Below are 27,044 nucleotides of genomic sequence, written 5' to 3' on the forward strand. Positions count from 1 at the left end.
CTGCCAAACATTTCTGAACATTACAGCAGTCAAGTTCAGTTCCGCAATAAGGCAGACCAATATGTATTTCATGTACACATGCACAGTTGTTTGTTTGAAAACTCTTCATAATTATGTACATGACCTCTGAGCAGAAAAAAATGATTGATCGTGGTAAAGTAGGCCTTGTTTTTTGTTTTTTCCCTTATATCATACCTTTGCTATAAACTAATGATTGTTCAGCGCAGTTCCCAAGGCCATGTCCAATGCTTTTCACTGAACAGCATTTTATTGTGTTTGTTAACTTGGCTTCTTAAACAGAACAAAGTGCTGGGAAAGAAATAAAGTCCTATTTTGAAATTGATGTTTGCCAAAATCTATTTTCTATATATGAACCCTATGTGAAAGTTGATCTGTTCAGCCGTAAGTATTGATTCTGTCATGGTTTGTTAACCACTGTAAATAGTTATACCTCATGTGATCATAATTCTCTTATTATGGGCTGATGATTTTGATTGAATGTACAGCACAGTTTTTTGATAAGTAACACATTCACATCCATCATTTCACTGTACAGTTGAATGAAGGAGAAGTGGATAAGGTCCCAAAATGTTTTTAAAACCATAGCTTGACTTGCTTTTAAATTACATGATGATGACAGTAGTGATGATGATGAAGAAGAAGGAGAAGATGATGATGACAGTGATGGTGGTGGTGATAAAAATGATAAATAATGATAAAGACAATACACGTGACAGTGATGGTAATGATCATGGACTGATGGTGATAAAGATGATGGTGCTGCTGATATTGAATTGAACACATGTAGGATTGTTTGTGATAAAGATGATGGTGACAAAAGGCGGTTTCAAACCGCCTCGATCACAAGAATCCCCGTTAAATTACAAGAACTTTTTTAGGCTGAAAAATACCCGTTAATTATTCCTGCATTCACACCGCCCTGAAACATACCCTTCGGGATAAGTTCCTGAAGTTACGAGCATGCGCAGTATGGTCTGATAAGCAGGCAAGGCGCGAGATTCAAAATCACTAGCCCAGTAGCCACCCACAGCTCCCGCGCCCAACGACACGCTGGGCTAAAAGTTCCCGTAATTTGCTTTCACATCGCCAAAATACCTGCGACCTTGGAAAAATCCCCGCGAAAGTTCTCGTAATTTTGCCAAGTACCTACTATTTAGCGGGTATTTTCTTTCGGGGAGATTACGCGTAGTTTGCTTTCACATTACCAAAATACCTGGTATTTTCTGATCGGGGTAAATTTCCCGATCAGAGAATACCTGGAACTGGCGAACTTCGAGGCGGTCTGAAACCACCTAAAAATGACAATGAAGATTACCGTATTTGCCGGCGTATAGGCCGCACTTTTTTTTGATGAGAAAATGAAGCAAAGTCGGGGTGCGGCCTATACGTGACGATAGTCAAAAGCCGCGTCCAGCGAACGCTGAATACGTGGTCAAAACATCGCGTGTGCGTACGTATGGGACTACAGTGACGCTTTCATTGTAATGGTAGTTAAAACAGCGCGTTTATAGGATGAAACAGTAAAAATCTTTACTTATTTAATCAAACATTTTCAGGACCGGTACGTGATATCTTACTTCTCAAATCTAATTCTGCTTAGGTGTAAATTTGTTTCCATAAAACGCAGTAGAGCTCAGAGACCGTGCCAGCGATCTGACTGTCTGGGCGGCCGGCAATGTCATGTTTAATACCAAGGCAGGATCTAGAGCTTAGAAGCTCCTTGTTAATACGTTTGCAATGTATGGCTTCCGCGCTCTAGCGCTCGCACCGTACTGCGTATACTGCGGGCCGGGTACTTGCCAATTGCAGGCAGCTTGTTCGCGGCGATCCAAGACATGTATTGGTAGACTTTTGTCGACAAAAAGCATTGTAATTGTAATGAATGTCATTACTATTTATTTATGAAATTATGTGGAACATTGATTTAACATGTTTTCATTTCTATCTTCCTTGCAGGAGCCAGGAAGATTAGCAGCACCTCGCTCTACATTTTTCAAATTTGTTTTTACATCGTCATCGATCGTAATGGAAAATAAAATATTTACCTTTTGATCTTTTTTTTGTTTTGCATCTCCAAGTCTCATCGGCCACTAAAAAAAAATAAATAATAATAAAAACCTACCTTGCGATGTGTGCTGTGGTCTGCTGCGGGAAATGGCGGTAGTGGTGATGATCTGATTAGGCTGGTTGGTTGTGAATAATATTTTGGATGAATTATGTGATGATAATGGTGACAATAATGATATAGTACGATTGTGTCAATGAATTGCTATTTGAAAATGATAATTAAAGTTACAACATTGAGATGAGTGAATTAAATTTTAACTTGTTAGGCATTCTGGATTATGATGATGACGACGATGATGATGATGTAGAGCATGTTTATGTTGACAATAGTAACTGATGATGCACGATTTGCACGCGTGCGATAATAATGATGACACGTACGTGATACACGATGTTTGCATGCAATTTAATATTCTATTGCAGGTGGAAAAATAGCGTAAGTATTAAAAAAAGATATCATGCCGCCTTCAATATTTTCCCGCTCAGGAAGAGATCGAGGGAACATGACAAGGTATGTCAATTGAAATTGCTTTGTGCGTGAATTAATAACGGTCTTTTTCAAGACCACAAACTTCCAAGAAAGAATCAGTGTTCATCTTTATTCATAGGCGGCGGAAGCGGGGGGGGGGGGGGGGCATGCAGGTCCCCCAAAAAAATTGAGATGGGGGGGGGACAATCCCCCCTAAATTTTTATTTGATAACGTTTTTTTTTTGCTTGTCAATTTTGTTTCCTGCACCCCCCCCCTAAATTCTGGTAGACCCCCCTTAAAATGTCTCTTGTCCCCCCCTTAAATTTAGGTTGATGACCTTTTTTTTTTTGCTTGTCAAATTATTTTACATTTGTTACAATTTGAGATGAGGACGATCCCCCCTAAATTTCCACAGGAAACAATTTTGTTTCCTGTGGACCCCCCTTAAAATGTCTCTTGTCCCCCCCCCCTAAAATTTAGGTTGATGACCTTTCTTATTTTTTTAATTATTTTTTTTTGCTTGTCAAATTATTTTACATTTGTCCATCACAAAATTTCAGGTAGACCCCTCTAATTTTTTGGGCTTCCGCCGCCAATGTCTTTATTTCACTTGGTCTTTACCTCTCTCAGTCTTTATTTCTCTCATACGACATCGCCGACTTCAATAAAAACAAACATTGAAACACCGCCCGTGCTTGTGTATTTATTCAACTTTATTTGTAAGAAAAGAAGACGTTAATTGAAAGAAATAAAACATTCGCCGCGCTTGTTTACCGTCGCAGCGCTTGTTTATCTCCGCCACGCTTGTTTATCTCCGCCACGCTTGTTTACCTCCGCAGCGCTTGTTTATCTCCGCCACGCTTGTTTACCTCCGCAGCGCTTGTTTACCTCCGCAGCTCTCGTTTACCTCTGCAGCCCTTGATTACCACGGCCGCTTCTTCACGTCGATGGTGGATTATTTTCCTTGCGTCGCCTTCCGAAAAAGATGAAATACGGTAGTAAGAAGAATTAAAGGATACACACAAAGAAAATTCACGAAAGTGATGATTATAGACAAATTATATATGAATGGAAAGGTCTTGTCTTTTTATACACAAATATGTCACTAAAAAGTCTTACAGATGTTGTGGAAATGCAAGAAATGAAATTAATAGAGACCCTTCTCAGCCCCCAGCCGCCCCCAGGCAGACATTCACGCGATCGAAAACAGTCGAGAATAATGACGTCACATGATCGACTACACACTATCTCTCTGTGCATAATACACTGATACACCTTCCTGGTCTCTATTTTTCTTCGAATTTACCGTTTTCTTCATGTGTTGTGATATCCGATTTCGACATCTTCAGACTATAAGAGAACCAGAACTGTGTTACTTTGTCCATTTTTATTGAGTTATGAACTGGAAAGACCGATTTTGTCCACTCGACAGTCTTCGTTGTGTTGCTCTGATTCCAAGCTGTACGGTCCCATTCACTTGCTGCCGATGCAGGTTACGCTGTTTGATCCAGTCAAAAGTCAAGGTAAGCATGTTTGGAAACTGTAGTCTGTACTTGTTCTGACGATGCATTCAGGTCAGATGACAGATACAGATCTGATATAATTTTAGAATCATGCATTTTGGCATGACTACTATTAAAATTAAAAAGTCTTTATTTTAGAAATAATGTTTTTGCACAATTCCAGCAGATTTTTCTTCACAAAGACTTCAGTCAGATTTCTAAATAAACTGGTCAGGACTCAGGCGATTAAATTATTTAGGAGCACTGGCATGGACCATGGCTGAAAATATGCTGTTTCAGAGGAATGTTTGGCATTATCGTAGTTTTTGTCACCAGTCCATTCACTGCCGTTTATTTCGTCAACGGCAGTGATCCACTCCCATTGACTTTGTACACAATGAACGCACAAACACCAAATTTCACGATAAGGCCAAATGTTTTCACGATAAGGCCAAATGTTTAAGTTTTTATTATACACAGGTCTAGTATCCAATGCGTTTATGCTCAGGAGGGCCCTGTATCGTATACATCCAGATACACAGAATTATATCACCATAATGCCGATGTCATGAAGCAAGACAAATTTTCAGCAGTGGTTACCCTGATCATGCTGATTCCTGGCCAAAACTAGAGTCTGGTGTTTCTTTCTGATTAGAGTGCTTCTACATATGAATGCGTAGTGCCTTCAACATAAAACAATGAAGATAAATGCACTCTTTGTAATGACACAGAGTACCGTACCTCAAGTGATTCACTACCGCTAAGCGGTAAGTAGAGTGGGGCCTACACAAACATCACTTGAGCGTTGAGGTAGAGCACCAGTGTTCTGAGTGGAATTTTTCAGGTGTCTAAACCTACTATTATTTGTTGTTGACCGGGAATTACATGCCACCGCACGTCGTCAATCATCAAGATAATGAAATTCATACTTTGATTTGATTATTTAAATTATTTCTTTATTTTTTCTCTCTTCTACACACAGATCTGCACACTTGCTGACTCTGGTGACTTCTGGTCTCTGCTTGCTACTTCAATCTGGGAGATTCCATCATGTCCTCTTACTGATTTGGATATAGCCATTTTTTTCTTCACTCTTTCCAGGAGCTACGATGCAAGTTTTGGACTGATAATGATGCAACAGAAAATTTATCTTTATCGATCTTGGAAACGATTTTGAGCACAGTTTTGGAGAGAACTAAAAAAATTGACTTGGACAGGAATACAGCTTGTCGAAAATAAGAACACACAACTTAAAACGAAAAAAACAATTTTAATGTTATTAGGGCATTTTGCAAGAAATTTTCTAATCAATCACACGTCCCAAATCAAGGGTAAGTCCTTTGATTAAAGACAAACATGTACATGTAGTTGAACTGCTATTGCAACTCGACCTTATTACGCTTGAATTTGAATTTAAGACTTACGCTTGATTTGCAATGGAACATAAGTTTCTTGCAGTGCCCCATATTTGTGTTTTGTTATCAGATATCTAACGTGCTGATTTTTCTCGAAAGGTATAATATATTTGTCCTTTTAAACAGTATTTGAATATGGGTACGCCTTCTATTTGTTTTCCACAATATTTATTGCATGTACATGTATGAACAGAAGTGAAATATTTATTGTGAAGCACTGAATGTTGTGTGCTGTTGTGTGATGGTTCATCATTTTTTTTGTTCTAAGACTGTAAGCCTGGTGGGTGTGAGGAAGTGGCCTGGATGAAAGAAAAGTGAACATGTGCCCAATTACAGATTTGCATATTTTAAGACAATTTTGTTTCTGGATAAATATTGCTATGCATTCCCTACATTAAGAGTAAAGGAGAAGTCCACACAATCAAAAATTCATTTGAATTTAAAGAAAAATAAGATATTGCAGGAAATTTCATAAAAACTTTGATTCAAATTTATATAATTACTACTCTAACATTGAGAAATTTTGCCTAATTTATAAAACGATGATATGCTCATCTGTGTCGATGTGCAAATTACACTAACCGTTATGTCACACGCACTAAGTTCTTTTGTATTTTGTTGTTTGATATATTTACATGACATGTAGATTTGATATTTAATTTTCTATTTATTTTCTGAAAAATTTTCAGAGGGATTTTAATTCCTCCAAATAACATTTAGAGTTACAGTTCCGTAAATGTAACCTATTGTGTTCGGATGAAGAAATTCCTATACTCAAATCTGCAAAGAATTAAAAAACAAAATGCCACAAAAAATTAGAAACGAATGTGATGTGAGTGACAACACTAATTTGCATATCATTGTTTTGTGACTGTTTTGAGTAAAAACAGCAAGGGAAATTACTCTATTCAAATAATTTTTAGTTGATGTGGACTTGACTTTTAACTCATCCTGTACCCCTCCCATCCCAAATAAGAGTAGAATCTAATCAAGAACTTGAAAATCAAAAGCAGCAATTAAATAAGATTTGATAAATACAGTTCTGAATGGGATTTCACAAGAAAAAAAAGCTGGGTAGGGACGAGAAGGAATAAAAAAAAATTACCAAGTTAATCCGAGTTTTGAACCAGGGTCCTCGCACACGACAAAACGATGGCCAACACGTTTGGCCACAGACCATTCTCTACATTACTGTGTGCTTTTAAGATATATGAAACAAAGTCCGCTCGCCGCTGTGGGCTTATCATGTTTCGGCAATTCAACTGCAATTTCAATCATTTCGAGATGGATATTGCCATGTTATTTTGTGGTTCCTGACTTTGTTACGTAATGAAATTTCATAATTTTTTTTCAGTCGTGACGAAGAATGTCTATGCTTTATATTGATTATAATATCAATTTGTCGCAAGTGTGATTTCTAAGTGAAAATATGCTTTGTTTATTCAAATATATTTCTTGAAAAAAAAAATCATTTTTTCTAAGCTAAATATCGGTTACCAAAATACGTTAAATGTGCACTTTATTTCACTGTTCAGTAAATTCAAACTTTTATCTATATAACAAGACCAATCTTGTGAGGAATAAACAATTCTAAGAGCAAAAAACGCTGATTGGAAAGATCGTCTTCAATGGGCTGCTGTCAGCTCAGCTGCTCACGCTCATTGTGTGACGTCACTCAGCTGGAGCTCGCAAGAGGACTGATGGAAGGCAGAAATATGGCATGAAAATAAATCATTTTTGAGAGCTGATTTCTGCAAACTCTAATGACTATTTTGAAAAGTGAAGTTATATATCTGATTAGTAATACTTCCCCTTTACAATGATGACCACAAAAAGGCATTATAAAATACTTTGGATTCTTCGGGTGTCTCCTTTAAAGCATGCGTGTTTATTATTTCCCATTCCGCGGCGATTGTTGAACAATTTTCCAACCAAGATTTTGTCCGACTTCGCCGGGAATTCTGCAATTCTGTCATGCGCATTTTTTTTTTTTTCAAAGATGATTCGCAAAATCGGGGGTGCGGCTTATACGCCGCTGCGGCCTTTACGCCGGCAAATACGGTATAATGATGATGATGATGGTCATAAGGGGGAGGAGAAGAGGAGGATGATGATGATGAAGAAGAACAAGAAGAAGGAGGAGGAGGTGATGATGTAGAAGAAGACAATCATGGTGGTGACTCACAATCAGTAAACTATCTAAAAGTGGTTATTTTTTAGGGATTCTTGAGGCCCCTGCAAATGGCATATATGCAGATGTCACAGTGCATCTCTGTAGCTTACCTGCCTTTCTAGCTAATATCAAAGTAGGAACAGCATCACTTTCTAACATTTGATATTTTTGGGCTATTTTTCTTTTAGGGCAGAGCAAGTGAAGCAGTTGCTAGATAGTGGTCTTGATATCAATAATAAAGATGAAGCAACAGGCGGCAATACAGCCCTACATTGGGCTGCAAGCTTCTCAGGACTAGAAATCATCAAAATACTCTTAGGTAAGGCTTGAAATAAAACGTTTTATTTAGAACACAGTTCACCTTAATCCTACTAGACATGTACAGTACATACACAAAGAGACAATACATATCTTTCAACATTGTTTTTTATTATTATGTTTCCATTCATATGATTTTGCATATACTGGGCCTCCAAAGTGCTTTGAAATGCAGTCTATCTTCATAACTGATGGTTATTTAATTTCATTTCAAATAATACCAGTCTGTTAATCAAATTAATTCTCAGATCAGTTGATTTTTTTGTGTATAAGAGATACTTAATTTTCAAGGCATTGGATTTCAGAATATTCTTGTTAATTGAAAGATCTTGAATGTAATTCTTGGCAACATTGGGTTGATACACTTTTCTATTGAAGGATAAGATTTATGGTCACTCGCCAATTGACCTTTAATAAATTCATTGGCTAGTAAAATAATTTTTGTTTGTATCAATATGTAAAGTTGGTTTTTGTTTTCCATGTTTGATGTTTATGCAGTTGTTATCTCTTAATATGGATATTTCATTTGTTTTGATATAAATGATACCAATAACAATGATTGTTGATTGAAATGTTTAACAAAGTTAAATTAAGTTTATTGGATGGATACCTAGCAACAGAAAGGTTTCATAACTGAGTTTGAATGCCTCTACAGCTTGTCTGAAAAGTCATTGGAAATAATCAGTTTTTCATTAGCAGAGACACATTTTCAACATATTTTTTCTGTAAGACATTGAAGGATTTTTATAGATTATGGCTAGTTGATGATCGCAGATGAATTTCATTCAAATGACCAAATTCATCAAAATCCCCCATTGATACTATGTGATTTGAATCTTTGAATTAAGTTGCTGTTTTTCATGTTATATAGAGTACAATGCAGACCTGAATGCTACTAACTCCGATGGGACCACACCCTTACATGATGCTGTCTTGAGGGGGGATGTTGACATTGTGAAGGAGCTGGTAGCAGGGGGTGCAGACATCAATACTAAAGCAACAGGAGGGTGAGTAAAGTCTTTAAGGTATAGGATGGCCCAGCATCAAAGCTCAGAGACATTTTGTACACAAAGTCATTTGGATATGAGGCCTTTAATTCAAAGGGGAAGTTTATCCTGACACTTGGTTTCATTAAAAACAGACAATGAATGAAACAAAGAATATTCAAAGTCTTTATTTAGGGATTCTGTCTACATGTATCTACAAATATTCTATTCCTAGGTGCACAGTTGTTATTGCCTTGTCATCTTTAAATGATTAAAAATTTATTTGCTGTTTTGCTTTCATGCCATTCAGTAAATCTGAAGGAAAGAGTCCATTAGATTTAGCAGAGGATAGTCAAGAACTGAAGGAAGTATTAGTCCCACCAGTCATCATGAATGGACATGCAGAGAATGGACAGAATGGTGAAACAGTAGAGCAGTCTGATGATGCAGATAGTGAGTGTTCTATTCTTATTATTAGTCAGGGAATTTAATGAATTACACAGGGAGATTTTAACATTTCTGACATAACCAAGGTGATAACAGAAGGTATTTGGACTGCTTTGACTATATTAAATGTTGGTAATTTTGCTAATGACCACCCCCCCCATTCCCCCCAAAAAAATTGAGGTTATGGCCGACAAATTTTTCAAATCAATTTAAAGGGATTTCAAATTTTGCAAATTAAGATTGTATGCCCCTACATGCTCTTAAAGCTTGTATGGTTTAGTCTGTTGATATGTTATTTTTGTCTCGCCCACCAGAGGTGAAGGCGTGACTTAGGGATCCAAATGTCGTCCGTCCGTCACAAACCTGTAATGACATATAACTCCACAACCATAAGTCGCTTTTCAACCAAACTTGGATGGTGGATGGACTTGGGGGACCTGCATGTTATGCTGCAGTCTGAGGTCACATGGTAAGGTCAAAGGTCATTTCAGGTCAACGTTAAAGTTTACATGCAAGACTCTCTTATGACACCTAACTCCACAACTGTAAGTCGCTTTTCAACCAAACTTGGATGGTAGATGGACTTGGGGGACCTGCATGTTATGCTGCAGTCTGAGGTCATATGGTAAGGTCAAAGGTCATTTTCAGGTCAACATTAAAGTTTACGTGCAAGGCTCTTATGACAAGTGTTATTCCATCCCAGTCATTTCACAATGAAGTTTCGATATAATCCTCTTGCGTGCCCTCAAAAATCATGATATTTCTTTTTATTTTCATAAGTGGGCGAGACACAAAATTGCTTTTGCCTTGTTTCATGTTTAATTGTAGAGTAGGTTGAGTACTGTTATGTTTTACGTAGGTGTAGATGTGCCTTTCTTTTCAGTCACATTGGAGGAGGTCAAGACCGAAGAAGAGAAGGATTCATCTGTCAAGGATGATTCTACTACAACCCCAGAGGTAAGAAGGACCTATCCACTTCAGATTATTTACACATGGTCACATGTATGAGCCATCTGCAATGTGTTTAATTTAAATGCAACTTGCTGCCTTGCATTGACAGTAATAGGTCTACGTTTTTTTGTAAAATTCATTCCTTTATGATAAACTCAGTATATATATCAAATCAAATCTAAAGAAATTTTGAGAACTTAATCAAGTAATGTATCATGACGTAAACTGTCAAATTTTAATATTTACATTAAAATTTTTTTCATTTGTCTATTGTGAATTCAATAAAGTGGCCGTAGTATACAAGTGATATGAAATGAATACATATGATAGTTTATTGAAAATATTCTGTGCAGGCTGCAAGTCCTCAAGTATCATCATCAGTCCAAGATGAGGATGAGGAAGATGACGGGGAGGTTGAGGTAGAGACAGTAGAAGAAGAGGAAGAGGAGGAGGAGGATGTCGAAGAAGACCCAAGGCTGGCCTTCCTCTGGCCCAAACCTCAGCAGCTTGTTCAGAAGAATGGAGCCAAATTTACTCTTAGCCAGGATTTCAGTGTACAACTAGCAGCTATGCCTCAATCAGGTGATGACTGATTTGTATTTTACTTGGTTTCATTTTTTGGAAAACGGCAAATTAAACAGTTATGAGGACAGCTCATTTATAATGCTTACAAACATCAATAATAGAAATTGAGCATACAATAAATGAAGTTGACATAGATTAGTGTAAAGTTACATTAAAGGTCAAGTCCACCCCCAACAAAAAGTTGATTGAGTCCAAAAATATAACACTGAAATCGGATGGAAAATAGGAAAAGTTATGACATTTTAAAGTTTTGCCTATTTTTTCACAAAACAGTTATATGAACCATTCAGTAATATGCAAATAAAAGAGTCAATGATGTTCCTCACTCACCATTTCTTTTGTTTTTCATTGTTTGAATTATACAATATTTCAATTTTTACAGATTTGACAATGGGGACCAACTTGGCTTAACCTTAAGCTATTAAAATAATGGCATTTCCACATGTTCAGGGAGGAATACACTTAGTTTCACATGACAATTATGAGGAAAAAAAGAAATTTTCAGATATTATGTAATAAAATACAAAAGAAATAGTGAGTGAGTGATATCATTGTGATCATTTGCATACTGAACAGGATGTGCAGATAACTGTTTTGTGAAATTAAGTGAAACTTTTTAAATGTCATAACTTTCGTATTTTCCATCTGATTTTGATGAAATTTTCCGTGTTGTGCTTGTTGGATTTTTCTCCTTTATATAAATCAACTTTTTGTTGAGGTGGACTTAACCTTTAATATAGACATGAACATAAAAAATGATATTGAATGCAGAAGTTTTACATATAGTTAAGTTTATACATGATACCAAAATTTCTGCATCTGGAAAAGTATATGAGATATGTTTTAAGATGTGTTTATTGATTTTGTTTCCAAATTTGGTTGCAGCTCTGAACATCTGAAAATGCATAAAATTTAGGGGATTGAGACAAATCTTGACACACTTTGCCCAAATCTACAATAATATGGTGGTTTAAATAAAAATACAATCTTTTTTTGTTCAGCATTGATCTCATCATTAGTTGTTCATTTTACATCTGTCAAAATAATGACACCATTTATCAACTAATACTAGCTTCAACATGGTAGTTGATGATTTGACGTTGTACAGGTACCCTTGAACCCATGGTTGACCTCTGGACGATCCAGTCAGCCGTCTTGATGGAGAAAGGCTATCGTTGTGTGCTGGAGAACTCTGTAGTATGCTTAGATCCTACTGCTCAGATTGTTTGTACTATCAACCCTCTGCCATTTTGCAGAGAGGAAAGCTATAGGTTATCAGTCAGTGAAAAAATGGTGAGTAACCTCTTCGTATTGGTTTGCATAATTGACGCCTGTTGCCATGGTTAAGCACGCTATTTTATTAACGAGTCCACTGTTTTGAATTAATGAGTCTACTGTTCAAAACAGTGGAATCATTAATAAAGTAGCATTCTTAACCATGGCAACAGGCACCACTTTGGTGCACTATGACATAAGCGTATGTCAGTTTTGGACATTTTTTAATCATACATGGTAAATTAAGCATAATTTATACAAAAATCTGCTTAAACCATGGATGGGTTCAACCGATGGTTTTCCAAACCACTTTTGTGAATTCAGGCCAAAGAGATTGTGTGCTGGAGGGCTTCATAGTTTGCAAAGGTCCTACAGCTTAGATGGGAAAAAATCCCTTCTTGGCCAGGTAACAAAGCGATAAAGAAATGGCAGATAAGCCTTTTAAACAAAACATTTGTACAATTATACTTTTATGAACTATTGATAATAACATTTTGAACATGATTTGACAAAAACTTACAGTTGGGCTTCATTGGAAAAATTGCTTGTACTCTTTACATGCTCTTGTGCTTTTCACTGTTGTGTTGACCATAGGTCATACAAAAAAAGTCTACATTTGTGACTCTGACCAATGAAACAATCCAATTGCTTCAATAGGATTGAAAGCTGCAGTATTTAAGTGTAAGATAATGCTAGTCAAGTCTGAACAAACTTATTCCAATTTAGGAGATGAGCTGCCGTAATACAGAAAATTTGAAAGTGTTTTAATGCACTTTACTTTAAACCCCTAATATTCACCCTCAATGAGACCATGATATTTTCTGGGGTTTAGAAACATTAAGCAATTTGGAAATCAATGAGCCACCATTGGAAAGGTGGGGGGTGGGGGTGATACACAAAAAATAATAAATAACCAATCATTTTTCGTATTGTACCTTCAGGTGACGATTGTTGCTGCTGATCTTCCCGGTCTATGGCATGCTACAAGTACATTTGTTCAGTTGGTCCAACTCTGTCACAAGGATGGCATTCCACAACTTGAGGTAAGTCAAGCCTATAAACATTACCAAGAGAGGGTTCTTAATCTTATTTAACCTTCAAATTTACTCTTTCCCAGGAATTAATCGCCAATACTGATCTCAATAATAATGATAGATAATAAGAGTGCATGATAATTGGTGTACTTATCTATGCACTTGACAATAAACAAAATATAGAAGTAAACATATCAATCAGCAAATGTATGCCCTATAACAAGTAAGTTATTACAAAGGTAAAATTATTAATCAATTCTAAAAAAAAATATTTAAATCAAAGTATATCATAATGTGACTAAAAAAAATCAAAGAAAATGAGCAAATTGCATCTATGTAGATGTATTTGATTATTTTCTTGTCTGCATCCATCTTTCTACACACAGGTGCAACGAAAAAACAATTACATCCAGATCCATATGAATGAAAATATTACACATAGATGATGAACATTTCATATTTCATGTTTCTTTGTCTACTAGATATCTGATTGGCCTAGTATCAAACATAGAGCTGTCATGTTAGACTTATCAGCTGGCAGAGTACCAAGGATGGTGAGTAAGCTTCATGTATCAGAGTGGTGTTTCACCCCAGTCAAAATTATTAACTGATGTTCAAACGACCGCTAAAAGAAAGACCATTCACAAATTTTGTTTTGGAGAAAGTGAGAACAAAAAAACACCTTAAAATTTACCAAATGTTCCCTAAATTCATATACCGTTTTTACATGGATTTCTAATGTTTAGCACGACTTTTAGTCAAACTTGACTTTTTGTGAAACAATGTATCAAAACGAAGATTGCATTAGACTAGAACTATTGACCTTCACATGGTTTACAGTATCTCTTTTATATAATATTATTGGATAAGTTAATATACTCATTGACTTGTTATTATTCACTTGTTTTTGTACTTTTATACTAAGAATTGGGTCATTAGAAATAGAGTTAAAGACTTCAAGCTCTTTTTTTAAAGGATAAGAATCAGAATTTCATCAATGTTTTAAAAAAGCAAGGTATTTATAGTGATGGGTGAAAAACAAACTAGATATTTATATGGATTGGATGCTCATCTGTTTTCAATCATGTAAATAAATGTATACTTGGATAGAACATGAAATTTGTGATCAAGTTTGTAATTGGAGTTTTGTTTTTATTTTCAGGATACCCTACTTCAACTTGTGAATAGTTTTGCTCAGCTAAAATACAATGAGGTAAGCAATAAGAAAGTCTGTACCACATTCAGTGGGAATCCTTATAAACATCTTTTCATTCCTTTCCCTTCCTTTTCATCATAGACAAATAAAAGTGGATAGGGGAAAGACTTACAGAGATGCTGGTTGGGATGCTTGCTAAAATGTGCTGTTTCCACACGTGATAAGAACAGTGATGGTGATGAAAATGACAATGAAAATTATGATTTTAAGGAAAATAAAAACACTGGCTGTCACATATCCTTTGTTTAGAATAATCTAACTGTATAGATAAGTATTGCTCTTGTATTTAAAAATATTTGACACCAAATTAACTTTGTTGTTTCATTCTGATTTTTCTTTCCACCATAGCTTCATCTGTATGTGAAAGCATACAAGGATAGTCCTATACATGACACCATGCCATATTCTGGAAGGTAATTTTCAACCAGTTTTCAACCAAGTATTTTTAATTTACTTTATTTTCAATCAGAATTGATAATGTGTACTTGGTTTAGTTCAGTTTAGAAAATAAGAGAATGTTGAAATATGTATTGGTATTTATCTGGATTCAGCAATTTGATGATGTAGATCAGGGCTTCTCAATTTGCAGCTCATATACCACATGTGGCCCATCAAACCTTGGTGACCTAGGCAAGCCATTATAAAAAATAGGAATATTGGTTTTATACATATAGGTATGATCTGAACTTCAGACTACTAGTTCAGAGTTCACTACACATGTTCGATAGTGGTGTAGTTCAGATGAATAAAAGTAATTAAAAACTTCCATTAAGACTTATTTAGGTTATGGAAAATGTGATAAGTTCAAAATTTCCCAAAATGTCTAACATGTATATTTTTGTACAATAGTGAACATCAATGTTACATTTCTTTGCATTGTTTTCAGCATTTTGTTTTTCATATAATCATGAATCATATGTATGCAGTTTGTGACATTTTCTGGAAGTCACATTAAACATTTTCAAAGAGTGTTCAACTTCTATAATCACTACATTTACATGCTGACTTTGATTGATCTCATGCAGTGAGTTGCTTGACCTGGAAGTGTTTTGTCAGTGGAGGTTCATCAAGTTAGTTCCTCACATTGATCTGATGGAAGATAGTGACCTTTCACCTCCTCTCTTCTCAATCTTCCAACAAGTCCTATCAAGATTTGGATCCACCAAGTAAGAGCCATGCATGTATTTTAAGTTCATTTATTCAGATTCAGATATTTTTATTGTCCAATTGCAATCAAGTACAAATGGAAATTCAATTTGTTCGCACAAAATAATTTAGAATATTACATGATACACACAGAAGATTACACGATACATATAATAAACATTATACAAATTAACAAGCAAAGATAAGAGAAAGTAAGATAAAGGCAGTGGGGTAACATAATTTCAAGTATGGCTATTAAATGCACGAATTGACACTGGAACAAAAGAATTTACGAAGCGTGAGGTTCTGCCGGGAAGGGATCTCAGACATTTGCCTGACCTCATCAAATTATGATATTTATGAAGGGCATGTTTCTCATTGATAAGGATCTCTTTGGCTTTTTCAATGACTCTACCTTTATTCTCGTCCACAAAGCACCCCTTTTCTTTTGTTATTTTAGAGGCTTGCTTTTCAACTCTTTCTAGTTTGAGTATGTCCTCTTTCCTACTTGCATGTATCCAAACAATTGAATTAAAAAGAAGTGCACTTTCCACCATTGCTTTATAAAAGACCTGCAATATCCTCTCTTGAACATGCGCGGTCCTAACCTTTCGAAGGAAAAACATTCTACTTCGAGCTTTTAAAAGTGTGATCTTGGCTTGGGGTATCCAGTTAAGTTCCGTATCGAATTTAACACAGTATGTATATACAAACAATGCAAACAATGTATAATAAGAAGAGGAAGAATAAACTGGGTAAATAAACCTTGGTTCATGCACACATATATGATAATTTAAATGTACATGTAATAAGGGAATTTAGGGATAGGCTAACAAAAGCCATGTGGCTTGTCAAGTTTTGTTGAGTTGGCTACCCTAGTGGGGGAACATATTGGTTTAGCAACATCAAATTATAACCTGATATAGAACTATTAAAATGCAAGATAATAGAACAACAGGACATATATTACTCAAACTTTTATGACGAAGCATCAGGGGGAAAAATCAAGAAATCAGCTTTTTAAATTTTTGTTTCTTTAAAAGTATTGATTCAGACTTGATATAACATGCCTAGGTGGTTTGTCAGAAAGTTATTTGTATGTTACTCACGATCTGTGACCTTTTCTAAGTTGCTAAATTATAGTGATTCCCATCAGATCATGTTGAAATCTAGGGAACGGTTGATAAAAGTACTTGTCAGATGTGTTATCCTACAAAGTTTGTTTATCCGACAGTTACCTGTTATACATTATACAGTAACAGTGCTTCTCAGCAAATCATTATCAAAGAAAGTTGTCAGGTCCGACAACTTGTTGGACAAGAAATGTTGATGAAATGCTCTTGATCTTTGTACATCAAAATTATTGTTAATGAGTATGTTAATGCAAATCTTGATGCCTTTGAACACTATGGTAACCAAATGCATTTCTACTTCTTTTGCTTTCTGTGTTGCAGGGTTGTGAACATTGGACCAAACTTGACAAGGAAGCTGTTAGATTCAGTGCCTCCTCCAAGCCCTCGTCCAGAAACACCACAAGATGGAAACACCTCAACAGATCAGTCAAAGACACCTGATCCTACTACAAAGAAGGAATCATCGGACACCAAGACAACAGAGTCTGGAGAAACAGAGACGGAACCAGAAGCAGAAGGTAAACCTGGAAGTTTGGTGATCAATTGTTAAATGGCAATGGCCATTTAAGATCAATGTTATATGCACGTTTTGTTTAAAACACTGGTCAGAAACCAATGAATGTCGTTCTTTCATACTCAGTATTTCCTATCAATCGCAAACCTTTGTCGTTTGAATCACTGACCACAGAGGTAATAAAATCATCGGTAAATCAGCCAAAATCAACTTTGATTTGTTAATCTTCATAGAGAAAAAGCAATGAAATGGTATATAAAGTAATGTGAGAAGAGAAAGATTCAGTATACTCTTTTACTCCTGCTGATAAGAATGATACCTGAGAATGCGCAAGTGTGAATGCAAACATCTTGTTAGTAGTACCAGAACGTTTTCATGGATGTTTGCAGTATGAAAGCAAAATTCAAAGAACTCATTTAGGAAGGCAAGAATGTGCATTATTTTCTTAAGAAATGTGAATGTCACATTGCATGCTAATAAACAAATGAAATTTCATCTCCTTAGAGTACTTGGAGAAATGCTGAATGTGCAAATTGCTTATTTGTTTTCATTATTTGTCTTTTTTTTCTGATGTGAAAATGTCTCTAAACTATGATTGAATGGCATGTTTTAAATGACTGATTTTCTTTTCTGTATGGCAGTACCACAAGAGGATGAAGTAGAACTCCCAAGACCGTCACCATTCATCCTAAGTATACAAGATCAACTGAGGTTGATAGGCGTTGGAAGGAATCAAACAGCACTCTTCTGTGCTAATGTTATCTCTGTATATGAGGCCAGCTTCAAACAACTCCCCATTGGAAGTGTAGCTATGCTGTATGGCTCCAAAGTAAGTTGCACTCTATACTGCCTTTTCCAGTTTGAAAAATTCCACATGGTCAATGAAATTCTGTTGACAATATTTGTAATGGTTGTTTGCATGCTTTCTATCTTACCTTCCTTTTTATATTTAAATGTGAGGAATAGTTTTCTGTTCAAACACCTGGGCACTTTTGTTCCCCAAGTGCAATTCTTTGTATTAGTGCTATGGTTGGATTTAATTATGGAAATGGTACTCTTAGAAAATTTAGTCATATTTGCAGAGCACAAGTGTTTTCAAATCTGACTATCAGCATTGACCATTATGGCTTGATTCCTGTTCATATGAGCTTTGTGTGATCCAATAAATATGGTATTTGGAATTTTCAATGTAATTGTTTCTACTATAATGAATATGAAATGAGCAAGTCATTATTTTCTCATGTTTAATTTCCCAATCCATTTACAAAAAAAATGTATTTGGATGATATCTGCTTGTACAAACCTTGCTGAACTTTAAGATCATCAGTTTGGCATTTTGTTTGAGCAGAGAGAGTAACTGAACCATTTGTTTAGATAAGATTCCGAGGCAAGGGTATGTAAGCCATAATACCCTTGTGCGATGATTCCTATACAGATCATTATTGTCATATATTATATCCTCATGAAAATCACCTTGATCATCTGATTAGCATTGGTGTGAAGAACAATACTCCCTTGTATAAGGATTCTTGTACAGACATTCTACGTGATTTCTTGTATGTGTAGAGTCGTATATATTCAGTGTTTAGAGTAGTATATATTCATTCTTCCTCTGCTGACTACTGTATGATTGATTGATTGAGGTAAATGGGTACTGTCAGGTAGTATTTCCTCTAAAAGCTGTGAGCACCGGAATCGGTAGACTATCTTAGCTGGGGTATAATAGGGGCGCCTTGAGCACCTTACAAGGTGGATACGTGCGCTATTTAAATAATATTATTAATATCTGATAATATGCAATAGCCAAGTGTAGAATAGGATAGATTTCATAACTTATCACACTTCTTGTATTATAATGTATGAATGCCTTTAAATTGCAAGCACGGTGTAAAGTAAGCTTTTATTATCTTTCGTTTATTTAGACATTCTGACATTATTGGTTATGTTGGTTTCATTTGATCAGAAGTATATTATCCTTATTTGTACAATGTTAATTCATCCCTTTAAAAGTAAGCATGGTTATTTTGTTTCCAGAGCAACTCTGACTTTCAGAAATCAGGAAAGAAGCTACTTGGAAATGGGTGAGTTATATGTACACAGTCACATATTCTTGGTTGCAATAGGACTACTTTCCCTCCCCCCTCCTATCTCTCTTGCTTGCTTTGATGGATGCCAATTGCCAATTCATAAACAAAGTACGAACTATTGTAATCCCCTTTTGAAAAGTTATCTAAAATATTTGTTATATTTGTTATGAATGTTGAATAAGGAAGAAGAGCTCAACATTCCATAAACCTGTGGATTAAACTTTCAATTTAGTCTGAAGTTACACCCCAGTTTAAGTATCAGAATACCACTCATAGTTTTTAAGCAGGCTGAGTTGATATGTAATTTTTTTAATTTACATTTATCACATTTTTTGGTCTAATTTTTCATCTCCTTTCAGACAAGGTTTCTATGTGTGCCCTGGAACAGGTGTCTGGAATAGGTAGGTTTATTTATATTCAACAAATTTTCAAACTGTACTCTTGCAGAATACATCTCAGGAATTAGATGTTACATTATTATAGAAAAGGGGAATGGTTTATTTAAATCCTACATTCAAGTTATGTGTTCTTCCAAAAACAAGTTTTTATTTATTTACAGAATAATATTCAACTAATTGCCCTTAAAGTGTTAATTGTTTGTACATGTATGTTCCATGATCAAGTGACTATGTAAATCATTTTGAATAGTTGTCACATTCTTTTGACTAACTAGTACAGTCCGACCTCTCTTATCCGGACACGTTGGGACCAGCACCAATCCGGATAAGGGATTTATCCGGATCTGGGAGACCCAATATTAAATACACGCAGCTGCGCTGCCGGCTGCCTCCCCAGGCCACCGGCGGTAGCTACACTGCACTATTGTAGTGGGCGTACGGTAAAGACAATATTCACTGCAGAGTCAGTGCAAATTATACTTTATAGGCAGTGTTTTTTATTGAAATGAAAATCGATCGATGGCCAAAACTCTTGAATAATTTACCTGCTAAAATGACTGAGGTATACATCGAGCATACTTCGAAAGAAAGTGAATGACTCGATGAAACCAAGTTTTAAAATTAGATCATCGCGGCGAGTATCGCATCTTCGCAATGTCAGCCATTGTTCCACTGACTGTAGGCTCAAACATGATAGATGGCGCTGTCCGTATTGAGGCCTAAAGTTAGCTAGCAAGACATGTGTTGTTTTTCCCGCGAATCAAAAAGAGAAACGTGATGAAATGTTTGCGCTGCAACCGGATTTACTGGAAATCATCATTCCTAAAGTTCTTTTGGTGATTTGGGTGAGATATTTTCATGAAAAATATGTTTGGTGTAGGGTGACTATGTTGGGAAATATATATGTAATCAGAGTGGGTTTATGTATAGGATTGAGTTTAGATTGAAATCTCATTTCCTCACATACCTGTACTAGATTTAAAAAAAAAAAAAATCTCGGTAAGTGTGCGTCCGGATAATAGAGAGATCCGGATAAGGGGAGGCCGGATAAGAGAGGTCGGACTAACTAGTACTTCAGTTGTTGTTACTTGGGTTAGAATCTCACATTATTAATCATTTATCATTTATTGCATTCCTTTATAATTAGATAGAACACCCTCATTCAAAGTAGTATAATTTGTTGAAATAATCAATTACGTTTGCATCACAATCTTTTACACTACTGTTGTGATACATATATTTATATTTTCTATAGTTTGAATCTGATGTTATTTTTGCATTTCTTTTGATATTGTTTATTATTCCTTTACATCTTTGAATTTGCTTCTTTCAGTTTGGGTGGTGGTCCAGAAGGCTCTATCTGTAACATATTTAATGCCATCAAGACAGCTACTACAAACCCCAATGCCATTGGTCTCCTATTGACCAACTGGGCTGGTTGTACATACTCAAACCATCCAGTACTTAGTTGGCCAGCTTACATCGCTGCAGCAGGCTTGTCTTGGAATGCATCAACACCTCTGGTGAGTTATATCAACGTCGTTGTCATTATCATCGGGAACTCGGGGGGGGGGTTCACAAAGATTTAAGTGTAATTAAAAATCTACCTTTATCTTCCAGTTGTGAGTGGTATATTATGCATCACAAATTGGTTAGATCATACTCTTAAGAAGCACTCCACACCTCTTATTGATCATTGAGATTACTCTTGTATGTGACAAGGAACAGCTGAAGAATTCAGGCGAAACATTTTTGTGTAGTCCAGTATGTATACCTCTATTTCCACTATCCAACACATAACCAAGCGTTTTCTGCAATCAAATGAAACTAGAAATTGAAACTTAATTTGGTTTTCAACCAACCAAATGCTAATATTTGGTACTTGCATTTCATGCAACAGGCTTCAAATTTTTTGTCTCTTTTTAAATTTTTTTGTGGTTGCAATTGTGAGTGACTAAGATTGCAAAAGACAAAGTATACATTTGAATGACATTTTTTTTTCAAAGGTGTTAAAATTTTCAGACCCAAAATGAAAAATTTTGCTATCAAGTAATATTGTTGTTTGTTTTCTTGCAGGAATTTATCCATGGCAACCTGTCTGCAATGATCAATCGTCACATGCTACAGGACCCTGACTCACCGCTTGGTGAAGCGATCCTTGAGGTCGGTCGCATCGATACCTACCTCACCCAGGCATCACTCAATCAACTAGATCTACCCATCACTCACAAATCAGTGGTCATACCGGCCAAAGAAGGCTCCTTCCTCTGTCGTGTCATCCAGGATACGGACAGTGTTGATCTGGAGTTCATGTCACTGGAAGTCATCAATGTAAGTTGTCCTAGAGTCATGGTGGTAGTATTATGACTAGATGTAGACTGTATTGGTTACGTGGACAAGAGTGTTAAAAAGGAGGTTGATGGGTCTGTATTTGTGAATTATTGATGGACTCATACCATCCTCCCACTGATCTTTTATAGGGTTGGTTTTGCTCTTTGTGCCTCATCTTGGTTTGATACCATCTTCACAGTTCCTCATTCATTTTTCCTTCTGTGTAGACTGCCATGAGGAGGATACGCAAGTCACAAACTTCTCTGAATGCTGTAGATAAACTCAAGCTCGACAGGAGGGTTTATATTCAGGTTCATCTTACTCTAGACTTGATGTTCTGGGCTTGCAAGTAAGTATCAAACACTTTAAATGCTGAATCAAGTATGAGGGGCAACACAAAAAAAAATATATGGATCAAGAGTATCAGTACTGCGTAATAACTGCTTAACAAAAAAGCAAAACAATGTGTGTAGAAATTTATCAATGCAAACAATGTGGATGTAATGGAAATTGTCTACAAAATGTATAAAGCCCAGTTTTCTTGCATAATATGTTTCTTACATAAAATTGAATGAATTACACATATTTAGAATCACTCTAAAAAGTAATGCAGTTTTAACAACTTTGTGAACAACTTTGTGAATTTACTGTAATAGAGAGTGTAGATGTTAGAGGTATCCATTGTTCAGAGTTTAAAAGAAAATTGGCACCATGAGAGATATAGCTTGACATACATTTTTTTCTTCCTAGGATTGTAAGAGCTTTAGTGATTGCTGGTAAGAAACCCAACCATGCCCAGAGTGGTTTCAATGTCATCAACGTAGGACTTGCCAACTTATCTGCCACCACAAAGACAGATTCAGCTAATAAGTAAGCATATAGATATTTACTTTTTTTTGTGTTAGGTTTTAAATTGATTTTCATTTTTTTTGTTTCCATTTTGTTTTAGCTGAAGTAGGATAGCTCACACCTTTTTCAATCTGTTTCATAGGAATGAAAATCCAATTTGAAAGACCATTTACTCATCAGGTTTCCCAGGGAGTATTTAATGAAAGTACTTGTCTGATGTTTAGTCTGACAGTTACCATAGTAACAGTTGACACATGTGCGTAGCCTTTGAAAATCAAGGAAAGTTGGCAAGATGACAAAAGTTGATGAAACTCATTAAACCAATAGAATTTCTCTAATGTATTGGTAAAATATGGGCCAATGAATGCAAATAATACAAATGCACAGGCTTAAAATTGAAAAAAAAAAAAAAGACAGTAATTTTGGACCTGATATGCCAAATATAGTTAGTTTTGAAAAATTACATGTATTTTAATATATCTTGTAGGTTGCTCAAATAGTGCCCAATAGTTTTCAATCTTAGATTTGAGATTACAGTACACATTTTGATTTTCATGATAATAATGGTATATTTACTCAGGGTAGCCACTTCAGTTCTGAAAGCTGTTCTCCACCATGACGCCCCTATAGGAATGACACATAGAAGGTCTTTTTTTTCATATACTCTCATTGTATAACAATACATAACCCAAAGAAGGTTTGGAAGTTTCAAATGCCCTGATAGGATATCCCATGAAAGCCGAGATTGCTCATTGTCTGTTGACCCTTGAGTTTACAATGTACATTTCAAAACTTTCATTCTACCCTTGGAACTTTACGTACAAATGCACCTTATGATGGTCGTTAACCATGACATCACTGTCCCTTTTTATTACCCAGGTTATTGAGTATGATGGAAGAGTACAGGACGGTTTGGTTAGATCAATGTTTCCAGCCTGGTCTTGAGGATTCAGGGATGTTCTTCAAAGGTGTCCTCAAGCATTTAGTACCAGAAGGTGCCGAAAGGACAGAAGATTAGTACTGAAAGGATTTACTTTATAATAGCCATCAGTGCTGGAGCCAGTTATATCATATCTCAGAATATTCAGGAGAGTGGGGGAAAAAAATATTACACTGTATACAATTTGATCGTCTCTGCTTTGGTATCGCATAGTGGCGTCATTTTTTGTGGTAAACAGCTTGGATATGGACAATAGGACACTTAATAATTTTTCAAGTCATTGAAAATTAAAAGAAATTAATTATTAACTTTCCTCAAAAATTTTAGATAGGAGGTCTTGTCAAATCTGCAACAATATATATGAATATATAAGATGATATTGAGAAATTTATTATTTTGGGAAAATGATTCCTAGAATGACCTTGTAACCTGTATCAATTCTTTATTTTGATAATGGATATTTCTATGATTTTACTTTTTGTATGATTTCATATTTTACCTAATGCTTATATTTCCAATTCAAAGATGGTGAACAAATATGTTTATATGATACTTAGAAGTATTAATTATAGATTTATTATGAAATGTATATTTTTGCTTTTACATTAAATGTATTGTGAATTTTATTTCTTGGTGGGTCATCTTATCCATATCTTATATGACTTGAATGTTTTGTGTTTGCCTCAGATAGTGATTTTAAGTGCAAGACAAATTCTTGGTCCTCTAATACAAAACGTAGCAATTGATCCTGGGACTGACTAGATTGTAGATTATGATATGCAATCAATCATCGTTATCAACATTAAAATCAATTGTTGAGCCTTGTGTTATTAGATCCTGATGTTGTTAAGAGAGGTAACCTGTTGCTGCAATTCTTTGACCACACATTCTTCTCATTCCACTAGGCATATTATAAGAGCCAATGTGTGTACTTTGTTCATATTCAGGGCCCCCGTTTCTTGAAAGCATCATGACTCCAGCACAACCCCATCTCTATGGAAAGCCAAGCTGGACAATAATTGTCTGTGAACAGACGTATGCTTCCTATGTTCAAATATCGTTCTTTTGGGCATCTTGTCCTATCATTGTATTGTGCAGCTTGGCTTTCCATAGAGATGTTATCAGGCTGGAGTCATGACAATGATGAAATGGGCCCCAGGTGTCTTTTTGTGAATATTTTTTTTTATACTTTGACATGTTATATCTGTTTCTCGTGAGTTATTGTTTAGTTACTGGAATATCTGTGATAAAGAATCCATCTTGAAAGGCTGATCATGATCATTTTTATTTTATTTATTTGCAGTTCTTTGAAAATGTTTCTGCAGACGGCTTACTTGGAAATGTGTAATGAATCTGTGAGAGATATTTCACTCAAGGAGGAGTTTGCAAAACACCTTGAAATTTGGTGTATGTGTTCATGTTAGATGCTTTTATCAACAAAAGCAAGATTTTTTAAAATACATTATGCTTATGTCTATAAATTTATCGTTTCTTTTTGAACATTTCATTTTCTTTAGATATTTATCAGTGGATGATTGAGTTGAGAAAGCTAAGAGGCGTAAGAACAGAATTGTTTTTTCTCTGTGTATATAAAATGCTTTGAAAAGTACATTACGTTTATCTTATTCCATACAGTAGTGGTCATGGTTTCCAACCATGAAAGTGCCTTACCAGGGTATGTTTTACTGTTTATTTAATTCACATGTTTCTCACTTTCCTTTCACTCTTTATCCTTCCTGTCCTATGGTATCAATTCCCCTGTATTGTAGTTTGCCCCCCCTCATTTATTTGCTTTTTAAGGACACCATAATGACTAATACCATGGGCAAGTGTCCATGTTGAAAGCCATTCCCTGTCATTTTGTAAAAGTGGTCCAAAAGAACTAATGCAAGAATTCAGGAAGAAAGGGGTTTGTTCTCCCCTATCAAAATATCTTGGTGCTGCATTGATCTTGAAGTTGCATGCATTTTCCTTTTCGTCTATTGTAGTAATTAGTACAATACCCATAGTTGGTACAATGTTACTTTATTGACACTACCTTTGATTCAGTACTAGCAAGTGAGAAAAAAATGCATTTAATTTTATTTTTGTAGGCAGATTTTTTTTTTAGCATGGAATGGAATGATAGGATATACTTTGCCAGGAGATATGGTAAGATGGCAGACAGTGTTTGATAATTTGATAAGCATGTACATTCCCCCAAAGAAAGGATAGAGTGGGGCAAATTATGCCTCATAGCGTGATGGTGCTGGTACTGATTGCTGCCATTTTTATTCACTATTCATATGGGATAGGATGGTGGATGCCTTTATGTTGAGAGCTGCTTCCTTGATATCCATATAGTGCCATATGCTAGAATATTCCTTGCAATTTGCAAATAATCTGAATATTTGGGGGTAATATGATTTTTAGTAATAAAAAGAAATGAATGTTCCTTGTATAGCGGTATCACTTTGTATTGAAATTCCAATTTACTCCTCAGGGAGTGGAGATGATGCATATTGTGTGGAAAAGAATGTAATTACTACAGTGGTATTATTGGTTCAGTACAAAGAGTTTGTTTTGCCTGACTTGTATGGTAAGACATCTCTTGTAAGCAAAGCTGTATTCAAGGGAAGTAGATCTAGTAAGTATCTCTTTGAGATTAATGCTATATTTCTGAAAATTATACTTATTTTCTGTTTTTACGTTGTTATTTACTTCAAGAGCAATGTCTAGTTATGTGATTTAAGTTTTGATTTTTATCTAGATGAATGTTTAAGAAAAAATAAAAATAGAACTATTGTATCTCTTTATAATTGAATCCAAGAATGGTTTCACAGTCAATCTTATACATTTATATGCTTCTGGAAGTCTGTCATGAACCAATTAGTCACTGATTTTTGTTGACAGTTGTTTTAAGCTACAGAAATTCTTACTTCTGATTGGCTGAGATAAAATTTGTAGATAAGAATCACATAGAATCTGCCACACAAACCACTCCCCTTCAGGAGAGAAAACATCCTCAGATTTTGATCAAGTCCATGGCCTTGTGAAATAAATGATGCAATCAAACTTACACTTAAGAATGATTGTAAGTCAATAGCAAACTGTGTACATATAGTTGCAACTGTGTTACAGGGCCCCATCTTATAAAGACTTGCAATTGAGCCAATCAACCACAACTATGGAAAGCCAGCAACGTCA

General features: G+C 35.5%; 1 protein-coding gene across 5 annotated transcripts in view; it reads left to right on the forward strand.

Annotated features, from left to right (window-relative positions):
- The window catches only part of LOC121419047, a 46,138-nt gene extending 19,419 nt beyond the window's left edge, over positions 1-26,719 (forward strand). For 3 of the 5 annotated variants that reach the window (XM_041613328.1, XM_041613331.1, XM_041613332.1), the window contains 20 exons: positions 7,837-7,967; positions 8,838-8,973; positions 9,263-9,405; positions 10,259-10,356; positions 10,704-10,932; positions 12,044-12,228; positions 13,152-13,253; positions 13,727-13,798; positions 14,407-14,457; positions 14,809-14,873; positions 15,486-15,626; positions 17,061-17,257; positions 17,895-18,082; positions 19,288-19,334; positions 19,700-19,741; positions 21,072-21,261; positions 21,815-22,069; positions 22,297-22,418; positions 22,820-22,939; positions 23,798-26,719. In XM_041613328.1, the coding sequence (XP_041469262.1) occupies positions 7,837-7,967; positions 8,838-8,973; positions 9,263-9,405; positions 10,259-10,356; positions 10,704-10,932; positions 12,044-12,228; positions 13,152-13,253; positions 13,727-13,798; positions 14,407-14,457; positions 14,809-14,873; positions 15,486-15,626; positions 17,061-17,257; positions 17,895-18,082; positions 19,288-19,334; positions 19,700-19,741; positions 21,072-21,261; positions 21,815-22,069; positions 22,297-22,418; positions 22,820-22,939; positions 23,798-23,936 (2,653 nt within the window). In that variant the 3' untranslated portion in view covers positions 23,937-26,719. The remainder of the gene's footprint in view (positions 1-7,836; positions 7,968-8,837; positions 8,974-9,262; positions 9,406-10,258; positions 10,357-10,703; positions 10,933-12,043; positions 12,229-13,151; positions 13,254-13,726; positions 13,799-14,406; positions 14,458-14,808; positions 14,874-15,485; positions 15,627-17,060; positions 17,258-17,894; positions 18,083-19,287; positions 19,335-19,699; positions 19,742-21,071; positions 21,262-21,814; positions 22,070-22,296; positions 22,419-22,819; positions 22,940-23,797) is intronic. The other 2 variants (XM_041613329.1, XM_041613330.1) reach the window with 2 other exon arrangements.
- Positions 26,720-27,044: the final 325 nt, after the last annotated feature.

Source organism: Lytechinus variegatus, chromosome 7 (assembly GCF_018143015.1).
Source record: "Lytechinus variegatus isolate NC3 chromosome 7, Lvar_3.0, whole genome shotgun sequence".
Classification (NCBI taxonomy): domain Eukaryota; kingdom Metazoa; phylum Echinodermata; class Echinoidea; order Temnopleuroida; family Toxopneustidae; genus Lytechinus; species Lytechinus variegatus.